This window comes from Ptychodera flava, chromosome 2, assembly GCF_041260155.1.
Source record: "Ptychodera flava strain L36383 chromosome 2, AS_Pfla_20210202, whole genome shotgun sequence".
Classification (NCBI taxonomy): Eukaryota; Metazoa; Hemichordata; class Enteropneusta; family Ptychoderidae; genus Ptychodera; species Ptychodera flava.
This window is the reverse complement of record NC_091929.1, coordinates 23,815,278-23,830,467: the sequence shown is the minus strand read 5'-3', so window position 1 is coordinate 23,830,467 and position 15,190 is coordinate 23,815,278. Positions and strand designations below refer to the sequence as shown.

At 37.2% G+C, this 15,190-nt stretch overlaps 1 protein-coding gene across 1 annotated transcript in view; it reads left to right on the top strand.

Annotated features, from left to right (window-relative positions):
- Nucleotides 1-15,190, top strand: part of LOC139147564 (thrombospondin-type laminin G domain and EAR repeat-containing protein-like) — a 49,726-nt gene that overhangs the window by 32,131 nt on the left and 2,405 nt on the right. Inside the window, exons 2-4 of the mRNA XM_070718693.1 lie at nucleotides 11,283-11,572; nucleotides 12,992-13,121; nucleotides 14,187-14,354. Of these exons, the coding sequence (XP_070574794.1) occupies nucleotides 11,283-11,572; nucleotides 12,992-13,121; nucleotides 14,187-14,354 (588 nt within the window). The remainder of the gene's footprint in view (nucleotides 1-11,282; nucleotides 11,573-12,991; nucleotides 13,122-14,186; nucleotides 14,355-15,190) is intronic.

Sequence of the window (15,190 nt, the reverse complement as noted above, 5' to 3'; positions counted from 1 at the left end):
TCTACGGTTCGAATACATTTATACTCATTGCGAAGTCCACGGTTCGAATACATTTATACTCAATAACGCGCAAATTGAAATCATAGCGGTCGGTTTACCATGTTAAATGAAGGAATGAAAGGGGCTGGCACACTCATTGTGTGCCGAATATCCCCGTTTTGCAATTGGAGGCTATACCGGCTAGAGCTGCCGCTTGGATCAGCTCGCCCACAGGCCACTCAACTCGAAACTGAGTGCCAGTGCTCGTGCGTGCACGTCTGACGTTGCGTGTCAATGATTTTGAAGCTAGACAAAGTAACGATCACATTTAATGTCATGTTTGCCACAATTGGAATACGAGGAAAAATAACGATATTTTACAACCGGTTCATCTGTACATGTTGTAAAAGTTTTGTGTAAAATATAGGCAGTAAATAAAACGTCATTTCTCATTTTAAATTAGGGCAGGTATGTGGAAGGACATTTCTGTTATTAGCTCACGTGTGTAAACACATGGGCTAATGTCATAGCGATGTCTGTCTGTCTGTCCGTGTGTGTGTGTGTGTGTGTGTGTGTCTGTCTGTCTGTCTGTCTGTTTACACGATAACTCAAAAACGCCTGAACGGATTCAAGACAGATTTATTACACAGGTACCATATGCTACTTGCAAGAACTGATTAGGCTTGCATATTAATGAAGTTATGCAATATCGTTTTTTTCCGTACAATGGTTCCCTATGGAGACGGTAATGACAGTGTAGACACATATCAATAAATACTGCACAAAATTTCATGAAACTTTTCACAGATGACAATCTAAGAACATTATGATGATACTGTGAGTGTCATGTCAATTATCTTCTCATTTGCATATTTAATGAACTTTAGTTATTAGTGAGATAACTCTGAAATTCCTGCACCAAACTTGATGATACTTGCAACAAATATTGATCTGATATATATCTAATTACACTTAGAAGCATTAGGCAGTGTCAAGTTAATAAATAGCTCATTTGCATATTTTATGAAGGTTTGTAATTAGTCATATAACTCCGATATAACTTCACCAAATGTGATGAAACCTGCTGCAGATACTGATCCGACTGATATCTAACTGTAGTGTAAAGCATTTAGTAGTGTGAAATTAATTAAGGGTTCATTTGCATATTTAATGAACTTTGTAATTATGGCACCCAAGTCAGTGAAATTGGGTACAGATATTGTTTTGATAAATATCTAATTGTACTGAGAAGCATTTGGCAGTGTCAAGTTAACAAATAGGTCATTTGCATATTTTATGAAGTTTAGTAATTAGTGATATAACTCCAAAATAACTGCACCAAATGTGATGAAATCTGCTGCAGATACTGATCCGACAAATATCTAATTGTGGTGTAGAGCATTTAGTTGTGTAAAGTTAATTAAGGGTTCATTTGCATATTAAATGAACTTTGTAATTAGTGATATTACTCCAAAATTACAGCGTTAAATTTGATGAAACTTGCTACAGATGTTGATCTGATAAATATCCAATTGTACTGAGGAGCATTGAGCAGTATCAAGTTCATAATTAGCTCATTTGCATATTTCATGAAGTCTTATAATTAGTCATATAACTCCGAAATAACTGCATCAAATGTGATGAAAACTGCTGCACATACTGATACGACAGATATCTAAGTGTGTTGTAAAGCATTTAGTAATGTAAAGTTAATTAAGGGTTCATTTGCATATTTAATAAACTTTGTAATTAGGTTTATAACTATGAAATTTCGGCACCAAAATTTTGTGAAACGTGCTACAGATATTGATTTGATAAATATTTAATTGTGCTATGAATCATTGAACAGTGTCAAGTTAATTTAGGGTTTATTTGCATATTTAATGAACTTTGTAATTAGTGACATTACTCTAAAATTACAGCATTAAATTAAATAAAACGTGCTACAAATGTTGATCTGATGGATATCTAATTGTCCCATAAAGCATTGAGCAGTGTCAAGTTAATTAACAGCTCATTTGCATATTAAATACAGTTTTGTAATTAGTGATTAAACTCTGAGAGTACTGTGCGAAGTTGAAAAAACCTGCTACATATAGTGATAACATATATCTCATTGTTCTGTGAAGTTGTAAACACGTGAGCATATTCAGTTCATATCTGGTTTTCCTTTTTGTGCTTAGACTCGTAAAATAAGGTAAACTTAGATAATTTACAATTTGTTTAAAAATGCGAAAAAAATGTTTCGGATTGACAGGTTTTTCTTACCATAACGGTAGGTGGGGTTAAAGGAAACACAAATTCTTGTACTTGGCCTGATCAACCGGGCATCGTATGCATATGTCTACCTCGAAACTGGAGGGCTTAAACTATTGCTCAAACTGTCCTCAAGGTAACCTTAAATTATTATCTTTCATAATCAAGAATAAACACCTGGCGCCACGTGCAGATTTTTGCACTAGACAACCAGTTTGCCTAAAATGTACCGATGTTAGAAATTGAGAATGGCCGCTATCCGTATGTTTGCTCTCTATGGGAAAAAAGTAAAGTTTAGATTTTCACCACAAAATGTCAATGAAAATGTATTTTTTTACAAAAATAAAAATGTGTCCAGCATATCAGCGCAGTATTTCACAAATTTTGAAGTCCGAATATCTGTCCCCGAGGCACATTTTGAATAAAACTGTTCTTACAATGGTAAGAGTCGGAAGCTTTGGTTTCAACATTTATTGCGAAGCTCAGTCGTTTTCGAATATGGTTGTGTCGTTATTGGGACGTGTGGTTAACACCTTGTGCATTAATCGTTTGCTCGATGTTAAAAACAAATCATGTTAAGAACAGGCATGAAGAATGTTCGATTAGGAGAGGACCACTGAAATTCTTTGACAAAAATGACACAGAAATATTTACAGTTGATTTCAAAATAGCTTGGAAATACAACGTGCGCGGGTGATTAGAATAACGTTTCTGTTGATAGAGAATGACGTCAACTGCATTCATTACAAACGTTCTACTGTGATAGTTTTGCAGCAATTCAACCCTGGTATAGGACGTCCACTGTTCTCACATACAGAACACGTTCAATGTAGGAAATACCAATCGTTGTACCGACCTGTACACACTGTACCGAAAAAAATCGTCAGCGTTCTGTGCAGTTTCATCGACGGGAAATGTGATAAAGGCAATATAATTATGTCCAAGCAGTCAGTGTACGAGTGAGTTTTTCACTGGGAGCGCGGCAACAATGTTGACTGTGGCATAGTGAACGTCGTATTGGGTTAAATTGTTGCAAAATTTATCGAAGGAGAACGTTTGTAATGAATGCAGGTGGTGTTATTTTCTATCGCCAGAGACGTTTTTCTAATCACCCAAGCACGTTGTAATTCCAAGCTATACCACTGTAAGTCTCATTCTGTTGTGTTCATTCTCATCCTCTCGTGTTCATTCTTGCATAGACTGGCGTTGTCTGCTAGTCAAGCTTTAACACTGACAAGCGTATCGTTTATCAATGTCCAAACCTGTCAGGGATGTAGTTAAACTGCATTAGGTGCATGTTTTATGTAGTTTACAGGTATTTTTTATCCATTTTGTAAAATACAGTCTTGTTCCATTCTCAGAAACATACCAAAATGCGCAGTTTTCAGCTTGTCAATAGAGCCTGTGCGTGAGTAATGTCCGTGTAACCACACATAGCTAAGATCGTTTGTCAACGCAGTAAGATTACTATATGCGACGCATGTTAAGGCAGTACACGCCTCGAAATCGAATACCTTTTAATTTTCGCTCAAACTTTCCTCAATGAAACTTTCAACCATTCTCTTACGAAATCAAGAATAAAAATCCGGGATCACTGTTCAAAGTTTGGTGATGGGGAAAAATAATCTAACATTTACAGGTATTTGAAATTCAAAATGGCCGCCATTCCTAACTCTGCGGGGAAAAATTTTCGATTTTTGAAAAAAAAACTGAAAATGTTTCCCATTCCAAATACTTTCAAATACCCCCCCGCCACAAGTGGTATATCATAAAAGACTTGTAAAAATGTGAGAGTGTGAATATCTGTCACCGAGGCTCATTCTATCCTTACACTATTACTGTGTATTTCATCCAGTACAGTTGAGGGAGAAGATGAAAATTTTGTTTTTCCACAGTTGAAACAATGAAAAACAAATAAGCAATAAGAATATTGCCTCTTTAAACAAGAATGCTTTCATATATAGTCTCGGGAAAGAGGTTAAAATAGCCTTCACTAACAAAACTACATGTATCCGATATTGAACCCTCGAAAGACATTATTTTAGAGTTCAAAAAAGGGGGGAAACTAGCTAAATCGCTACACAGCAAAAAAAAAATTTGCTCCTGTGACAGGCCCTGCACAGGCCCTGACACAACCCTGTGGCACAGGACTGTGTCAGCAAAGACGTCCCATTGCTGTGTCAGGGGCTGATGTACAGGTCTGTATACAGTGCTGTGTGCACAGTACTGGATACAGTCAGAAATTTTCGCACTGTATACAGTCCTGTACTACCAGACCTGAATCAGACCTGTCTACACAGCCCTGAAATCTGACCAGTTTTTCAGGTCCTGTAACAGAGGTTGTTTCTCAGGGCCTGTTACAGGTACTGCACAGACCCTGTTACAGGCATGTCCTGGAATCTGCCTGTAGTTTTCTCGCTGTGTATGAATCTTCAGTAAATGATATAATTCCCGTGAAAGAATCGTAATCTGAAAGCATGGCCCTTTGATATAATTTATTACAATGTGTTTGCGGTTTACTAGGATCAGACACTGCGTCGAGTATAATACTGCACAGATAACTCAGATTTCAACAATAGTAAATATCCCAGTGGGTAACAGCCTCTCTTCATTCAGGTGATCCCCTGAGGGTGCCTTAGATGATGGCCATACATCACCTGCTCAGTTAATCCGACACGGTGAGACTGTCTGTAATTTTCAACGTCAGTTTGACTTCGAGTAAAACCACCGGATTTGTTAGTGACTGGCATGTTGCTGGCCGTTTTGTACCATAGAAATTATCGCGATCCGTGAGGTCAGACGACAGGAGCGTTTCAAAATTGACATGAAATCGCTGAACGTTTACTTGAAATTGCAACAAATATCAGTGACTTTCAGCTTGTCAGACACTGGCGGCCGTTAGGAGAAAACAAACAAACAAACAAAAAAACAAACAAACAAAAAAAGAACAGAATACTTCAAAGCAGACATAACATGCATTGCACTGTAAATCAATTTTCACTCAAACTCGCTCATCAGAATATTAAAGGTATCAGATCGCGTACATTCAAAGAGTACAACCACATCATATAAACAGCAATTAATATGCAGTGTATGTGAGCCTGCTGTTGTTAGAGTGTTTTCACTGTAGCTGCCAGTGTCAGCCTGGCTGAATCATGTGAATAGTCACCAATAATTGTGTACAGTGGAGCCTTCGGTTAGCAGTAAACTTGATCTGATATAGCCGCTCCTTGCAGAGGCCAGACTTGCTTGCACACTAGTGTTGTTGTTGTATACAATTAATACATCACTTACACACATAACACGTACGCCCATCTACCAAGTATCTATGGGTGAAACAGCGCAACATGCGGAAAATATAAAGGCAGTACAGGGCAAGTATACAGCCAAACACATGGTAAATAAATGCGTAATGCACACGATTAAGGAAGAGGAAAGGACTCAGACAGACAAGAAGACGATCAACAGACAAGTAGAAGATAGATCCATCAATCGATCTTTATGCAAAGAGACAAACAAATAGATGTTTCACAAATAGAGAGCGACATAATGTTATATAGACATGTAAAAAGAGAAGACATATAGGCAGACAGTAAACAGATAAATAGATATAGGCAGATCGATAGATTGATGGATAGATAGATAGATAGATAGATAGATAGATAGATAGAAAGATAGATAGATAGATAGATAGATAGATAGATAGATAGATAGATAGATAGATAGATAGATAGATAGATAGATGGATAGATAGATAGATAGATAGATAGCTTTTAAGTGCTTACGTACATTGGTCGGTTAGATGACATGTACAACATGCATAGACCCGATGTAATCACACATCATCATACATACAAATGGCTTTTCATCTTTACGCAGGATTAAACAACTCATCAACTTGTTTTGACAGCGTGTGAAGCAAGGCAAAGACCGAACCCATGGATTTCTTGAGTAGGACTCTTTCTAAAGTCATGTATTGTATTCCCCAACGAGCTCAAATGGGTGAAAAAAGCGGATGTTCAAAACAAAGACCACCGTCGAACATTCACAGAGACTTCAATTTTCATGACTGCATCTCCTGTCCGTAATTATCTACCGCTGCAATTCGACACGTTTTTACATTAATTTTCCTCGGGTGATATTTTTCACAAAGTTGATAGAAGCGCGCATTATAATAGTATGATATTAAACATCATTACGAGAAATGTAGACATGATGGCGGGAACGCCGTCAATAGTAACCATGGGAACGGAAACGGAAGTCGCAACCTTACAATCATACGCCCTCTCTCTTTGCATGGCTATACTCAGTGAAATTTTTTCTGACAGTTTGTGAAAGCAATGATATATTTTGTCTTTTACTGAACATAAATACATCCCAAGAGTTCCTGAAAAGTTTTCGGGTTTGTTGTCTCAGTTGATTGAACATAATCATACTCAACTTCTTACAGGGAACAAGATTTCAAAGAGGACATGGGATCACCGACTGTCCCTGTCCAGCGCAAAATTAATTACATTTAATATCATGTATTAAATATCGAAAGCGAGCCAACAATACTATTCATAAAATTGACGGCACTGGCAGATTTTGATTTTGAAAAGTTTCAGGAGAGAGGATGAGTGTAATTCTGTGTACCTAATAGGTTGATTGTGATGACGTCACACTATAGGTACGCAAATTGCAGCAAATGTTTAGGCCAGACCGTAATATCGCAATTTCTCTGTCATAAATTGAGTGACTTGTAATTCAAAGGCAGCGCATAAAATCTGGTTGAATGTCTCAGAGATCCATGATAAATTTTAAAATCGTTCACATACGTCAGAATCTAAACATATACACATGTAGTGTCTGCTGAACGCGTCTTTCCACGCGTATCTCTGATTCTTACCATTACTTCATTCAGAACATGTCATCATTGAGAACAGACTCATCAACGTCGACAATGCGACAAATTTGACAAATGCGCTTTATTTATACGTCTGATTTGCTGAGTAAATACGCAATAAAGGATTTAAACTACGATTGCCAGCAAAAGTTCAAATCAAATCCTTAAAAGTTCTCAGTGCCGTGACCTTGTCAGCCATATTAAATTAGAAGCGAAGCGCCCGTACGTTGTTAGTGTTTCTGCAAATTTGTGTCGTTTGCAAGTGGTGCAGAGATGGCATAAAATAATGGCATACTGACATGTAATCATTAACTTAACAACCGTTGTTGTTAGATGGAGACAGTTGATTTTTGGATAGACAGCCTTTTTGAGAAGCTCAACACTAGAATCTCAAAATATCGTTTAATACAAAGAAGTGCTTCATTTATTGGACACGAGATTGTCTGTCAGCAACAAGGCGCAAAACGTTTGTAGAAATACTATTTTGTTTTTATGATAGTTCTAATACGAGAACGAGGATGTTGATTGGAAATAGCGCCCTCTTTTGAAGTCCCAGTCTGGTAATTATGACCAGAGTTACATACCAGTCTTCATTTCCGTATCATGTTAACATGCACGCTTCGTACAAGACAGGGAATTGCAACTTTGTTGAAGACACTATTATGTTCAATTTGTTGTGAGTAACCCGACAACAACAAGTATCTTGTGGTGAGATGAACATTTTTGCAGGGTTTGAATTCTATCGTTTGTCGTATTGTCTCACTTATGGTAGATCGCGCCTCGGGGACAGTCGGACCTCTCAAATTTTTACAAATTTGTTCTAAGCTACAACTTATTGGGGCTCATTTTACAGCTATTAGTGTAAGAAAAACTTTTACTGGCTTAGTTTTACGAAAATCGAAAATTTTATTTTATTTTTCTCCATAGAGTTAATACAGGGATGGCGGCCATTTTGAATGTCAAATATCAGTAAATCTTGAGTAATTTGTTTCTCTAGTACCAAAATTTGCACGGTGACCTCCGATTTGTAATCTTGATTTTAAAGAGAATGATTGAAATATTCTTTGAGGAAATTTTTAGCAAAAGTTTAAATCTTTCAATTTCAAGGCGCATACTACCTTAATTTTATGCAATGCAATAGGTACCTGACCAGATTAAATGTGTGAGCCTCTTTGTGCTTCTCATTACATCCCAATGCTTCAGCTTTCCTTACATTTCGTTTTGCCAGGATATACCTCGATATATCAGAAAGGCGAACTCTTAGGTCAGCTTGTAACAAGTGTTTTAATGTTCATTTGCACTTTCCATGTGTTAGTTAATTATCATGCCAATGAAGTCCACATGCTAATATCATGAATATTCAAATGTTTTCCATTGTGTCTATTAAAATGTTGCCGACACTTCTTTTGTGTCATGGGTTTACAACAGCGGGCAGTTTCTTTGTCTAGAACAGTTACTGTACGATAACAGTTATTCCAGATACTTCTTTAAAGTACTGAAAACTAAAATGCATAATTAATTAGAGACTTGCCTGTTAAACTGTTCAATATAGAAAGTAAACAACATGGTTCAAACATTTACTATACATGCCTTTTTTGTATTGACAAAAAATTTACAAAGAGCTACTTATTGAAATGCGCTTTTTCACCTTCCCAATTCTCTCTTCACCGCACATGTTGCACTTATTGTAAGCCTGAGATACATGTATTAACCAGTATCATTTTTAAATAAACTCATTCCAAAGGAGATATAAAAATATTAAGTGGATAAAAGGGAGTTGTGAATTGAGTGGAAAGTTAGACTTAGTATGGTTTTAGTTTATTGATGAGATTCGCATTTCTGCTGAGATATTCATAAACGAGTATTTTTTTTACGCAAACCGATATCGTCTTTTTTTAATCAATGAAATGCAAAGAAGATAATTAATTACTACACTACGTACGATACACTGAACGTTTTCCATGAAATCGTCCAGCATAATCTGCTCAAGCTGTAGGGGAGACCTTTTTGACCCAAGTAATAAATTTTCTGGTATGGAAATGATGAATTATCGAGTTATAGCACTTCGAGATGCACTCTAGGCGCTTTAGTGGATATGCGATCAAGTTGCTGCTCTGCTTTCGTGTCAACACCCTTACAGTCGAACTCCAGATAACGATGGGAGTGTCCAAATTTAACGTAGAACAGACTGATCTGTAAGCTGACTGACTGTAGGCCACCTGAATAGCTAATTTCCATTATTTTTAAAAATATTCAAGTGTATCTCATTAGCTTCTTTCACATGGTGATTGAGTTTATGAATATGGTGTCACGTAAATGCCACATTTAAACCAGAAAGGCACCACGAATTTAGTTTAGCATGAGTTCTGTCTGTGGATGGCCCAGTCGCTACACTTAAATATTCTCTCATCATCCATGCAAAATCTATAGATTATTTTGAAACGAGTACACCGCCCTCATGTTATATTAACTTGAGTTGCAAATATCCTGCTATCTTAATACTGTAACTTGTCTGTCGAAATGAATCTGAATCTGAATAAAAATATATATTGGATACGATTATTGTCGAGTTTACTCAACAGCTTTTTACCCGTAACGCGGAATTTTTCATTTGATCCTTCTATGAAGTTTGATTTGCTACTTTCATGAAGTGGAGAGAAAAATGTCTTTCGGAATAAAAAAAAAATAACATATTAAAAATTTCTTGACAAGAGTCAATCTAATAACGATTTTTACATCCGATTCGACGGCAGGATTTATTCTTTCGTGACTTTTCAGTTTATGAGACAAAATTTGCTGGGATACATATACGTCAATTATGAGGGACATGTGAGCGAAATATTACCGTCTGCCTGTACGTGAACTTGACCCGTATACAAGTGTGGATCTTTAACGGCTTTAACGCCAAAATAGTTTTTTTTTTGTCGTAGGTGTAACGAACAACAGCAGCCTTGAACTTCCAACTCCTCAAATGAAGGATACATCTGAGTTCTTTTACAGCTCCAAATCTCAATTTGTCCTTAAATTGTTGTGAACTCATCTTTCTCACACCTTATTCAAATATGTTGCATCATTGTGACCATCTGGGTAATTTGCATACGGTGTATATAGAAACCTATAACGCTATATCTCGACTTTGGTTTTATAAAGTTTAAAAGCACACATTTTCTTTTTAGACTGTCATATTCGCTAATGCATTCTCAATTTTTCAAATACAATTGGTGCCTTACGGGCAGCAAAAATTATATTCATACGAAACAGACGATTTAGAAAAGAAAACACTATGCGCAAATCCTCTTGGTAAATTTATTACAGTTCATATAATATTGATTAAATGAATTATGCGAGACATAACCGGAAGGTCGCGTAAATAAAATACATAAAACAGTATCTGAAAGAAGCTTGCACTGAAAGGGTAATATCTAACGTCAATAAACGTGACACCAAGTGTGATTAATGAAAGCAGGTCAAGTGCTCAATCACTGGAAATCGATCATGAAGGGGTAATGCTTTTAACCTTACTGGCCCTCGTTCGGTTTAATCTGAGAGGAACATAGTTAGATGGTGTTTATTTTACTTTACTCTGTGTTTTTTTGTAAATGCCTGTAAAGTATTTTATATGATTTATGATATTGAGAAATAAAAAGTTCCTAATTCTATTCTTTAATTCGCAAATGCCAATGGTTTATACTTTTAGAAAGTCTGATTTGGTGTTCTTTACTGCCTTTCGTTAGTAAGTACGTCATATATCATGAAGGCTGCCTCCATGATTTACTCATCCAGGTTTTCCATTAAATGCTTCTCGCTGTTGAATTTGCTTTCACATTTAATCTGCCCAGTAATACATACCGATAAAGAATAAACATACATGCGCAACGCCTATTCTCTGGAAGCACTCCAAAATTACCATTTCAAGGGGCCATGGAGGTGTTAATGGCGACAGATTGTATTTTTCTGGTCCCTGGAGTCCCTAGACTCTCTGATAAACCAATGGTGTTGCGTGGAATAATCACGTGCCCAGGAAATTAAACTGAAGTTTCTGTGTCAAGAATCCCAAACGTTGAACCTCAAACACACTTGTTGCAAAGTTTTACGCACATTGTCTGTTTTATTTGTCATTTGCAGGAATTTCTTATCGCCTCGCTGTGTGTTTCCCTTGTAGATAGCATCATCGTCAGTAGTCATGGCAACTGCGTGACTTCAACGACGCCATTCACCAGCAGGAGGGTAGACCAAGTCGCCCTCAGAAATCACGTGATAGCTTCAACACACACGGGGACGTTGGGAAGATGTGCGGTGGTTTGTCACGCGACGGCTTTGTGTAGGTCGTTCAACTTCAACAACGTGACAGGGGACTGTGAACTGAATAATGCAAAGATGGATGACTTTCCAGCTGATGTTCAAACTGATGTCAACTCCAGATATATTCAGCCAGTATTCACCCAAGAGGAGGTAATTGGTGTATTCTTTTGTTTAAATCTCTGGTCGGTATAACTTCCCATTGGCTTTAGTTCTACCAAGTTACGGGAGAAAGTTAAACTCTTTCAGCTAGGCGACTGATGCCGTATGTTGTGGGTTCGAATCCGATTGAAAACTATCCGAATTTTTTACCCTGGGTAGGTAACACTGCTGGTGGACAGAATTGTCCTGAGGTTATCGTTCGCCCAGTTAAGCGATGAAATTCGTTTCTTCGCTTCGATAAAGTGTGTAACTATGTGCGATGTATGATAGTGAGCATGTGTGCGTGAGTGCTTCACGAACTCTACAACGTGTTGAGCGGCCTCAGTCAGAAAAATGTAACAACTTAGCCGGCTATTGAACCACTCTTTTTTGGGAGTGGAGATTTAGCCGACTGGTTCTGTCTGTGTGGCCTTTCAGCTAGGCGACTGATGCCGTATGTTGTGGGTTCGAATCCGATTGAAACTATCCGAATTTAATAAAGGAAACCCAAATTGTGCTCAGGAAACTCAGTCAATAAAGGTCTGTAGGCTGCATCGTTATATTATTTGTTAACATCACAGTATCTTTAAGGAAGTGATCGTCGGAACTGCTTTCAAACGTCGTATGGGATCCAAACAAACAATGTAAACACAGTATCCAAGGTACGTTGGGCATTGATGGAAGTTAAAACATGTTTGATATAACGTACATCGTAAAACTTTATATGTTACAGCTATGTTGCCGTGATGCATTTAGATATCGTGCATGAAATACATTGTTTGTAAACAAGAAATTCGCACAGGCGCAGTTCCGACGACCCCTCTCCCTTTAAAATATTCTCAGTTATCGTTTTAATTCTCTCCATGAACGAAGTAGTCTTTCACTGTATTACGGCAACCGATCACATGCATTTGAATCAGGATGAGCAAATACAATTTGACAGTTTTCACTCCAAATAGTTTCCGGCCTGTTTAGAAAAGTGGTCATATTATCATATCACGTAGAGAATAGGAATGCATTATCCGAGTGTGTAATATTTAGTGCCATGCTTTTCAATAGATAACGATATGTTATTTGATGTACCACGTTGACTGTCGTCTGCGTATTTGCATAGTCAGATAGTGTTAGCCATATTTGAGTGAGGCACTCACTTATAATTTGTCCTGTTCAAATGTGCACATTAACAATGTTCAACCAAATTTCCAACGAAACCGTGTCACACCATCAGGACAGCGAGAAACGTAGAGTTGAAATGTTTATAATCAGCATTCCATATTATTTTGGCCACAAAATTGCATTTGCACGTGCAGGTTTTTCAAAATAACCTTTTAAATATGACGGCGCTGTCAGGCTTGTTAAAGATGTTTCAAATAATAACACAAGGGGATGCCAAGGATATTTTTCCGACCAAAAGGATGTTTTCCTTTCTAGATGTTGGAGACCATATGTGGGGAAAACCCATGTCAAAATGGCGGAATATGCAAAATGGGTGACTGTGATAGTATTGACGTCATTTCCTGTGACTGCCCGGAAGGTTACAGTGGCTATTACTGTCAAGATGGTACGTATTCCCAACATGAAAATTCAACAGACTTGTTCACCGTTATAAGTTTCAGACTGCTAGACAGTACACTGTGAAATGAAAAAAGAAACATGTAATGGTAAGAGAGTAAAAGACACCTGAAGAGGGCGATCTTCATTTTAGTGCCTTTTGTGTGACGGTAAGGTCGTAGCTCAATGCCAGGAAACATATAGATTGCACAGTCAATTTTAATGGGTTCGTGTATTCCATGACACCTCGCCGTCTTAAAATTGTTGCTGACGTTGTCCTGATTTTGTCACAGGGAAAGTTAGATCTTGAGAAAAACCACCAATTGGCGAAATAACAGGACAGATTTCTTAAGGCCAGCACATATATTTTCCTGACACTTTTGACGCCTTAACCAAGCGTACGATAATTGGCCTCCTAAAGTATTCTGCTTATCGTGGTAATAGATATTTGCTAAATAATACTATTAGAAGTATTTCAATGCCAAAAGAAGGTTATGGTACTTTGCATGATCACATAGATTTGTTATTGCCATTTAAGTCCGTGAATAGATTGTAATCTCGAGGGGGGAGGGGCAGTGCCTTTGGGAAGGGTATACTCATAAGAATCGCAGTTTTGAACCCTCTCCCTTTTTCGCCTTATATAGAATATTGTCAAAAGAAATGTCATAAAAATGAAGACTTTTTGCCCCTGTTATTGTCCAGAACAATGTGGACCCGTCATTTTGTCGAAAGTGTAGAGTTTTGACGACAGTATTTGGGCCAAATGTTGCATATTGACGTTTTAAGTGTTTGTGATTTGTAATTTGAATTGTCTAGAGTACACCTGTACCTAAATCGGGGGTTAGTGCCCTCCCCGGATTACAATAAGAGATAGATAATTACCAGAAAGACGTAAAAGCAAGGATACAGGTAAACATATCTTTACATATCTTGTATCTTCCTGAGATAACCCCAAAATAGTTTCAATTGTATTTGATATTGTATTCATATCTACGGAATTTGAAATTTTGACCTGATTACTCCACATGAGAATTCAGACATGAGTTTTCACATTTTTTCGTCTTTATTACACAAGAGGAAACTGCCTGTGCCGACCTTGGATCACCAGCTAATACCAACTACAACATCAGCGCTGATGGGAGCACCGCTAAATTTGAATGTGATAGCAATTACATCCTCAGCGGCTCTTCTACTATCTGGTGTAACCATGGCAACTGGAGTGAAGACCCTCCATCTTGCAGAGGTGAGTTTTATTAAAGCGAAATAGCATTAGTTTTTTATTGATTGGGCAAGGCGCAACAAATCAAAGTTAAAAATCACATAGAAAATCTCATTGGCTTTGCCAAACGTGACATTGGGTAAAATCAAATTAGGGACTGGTCAGTTTCTTCGGCCTGGGGGGGCCGGTGGATTATTTTTTGCCGACGTCAAAAAGTGGCTGACCCCCCCATTCCAAATTTGAAAACAGGGTGACCCCCCTATTCCTAATTTTGAAAACAGGGTGACCCCCCCCGCACGCGACAACTGTAATATGTAATAATATAATACTGTAATATATATATATATATATATATATATATATATATATATATATATATATATATATATATATATATATATATATATATGTAATATATGTATATTATATTTTATATATTATATTTTACATACATTTATATTTTAACTGTCATTCTGTGTTTTAATGAAATTGTTGGCATGTCAGTTGTAAGATAGGAATTTCAAAGTGTCACTGAATAAAGTACATTTGAATGAGCTGTGAATGTATTTCACACTTTCTATGCTTAACCAGATGTCCTGAACTGTTGTACAGAAATGGATGTCAATCATTAATATCAACAAACAAACAAAAAAACTTTGATGGGTGTTAAGACTTGCCAGCCATCCAATTAAATCTCCTGAGGAACCATAGAGAGGCATTTTAGCCAAATCTGATGTGTGCAGAGTCTGAGATGACCTTTTCTTGTAACATTGATATTTGTGCATGTTGCTTTCTCATACTGAATTCTCATAGAGAGAACAGAAAAGTATCAGGAATTTGTCACGCTTTTCATATGAAAT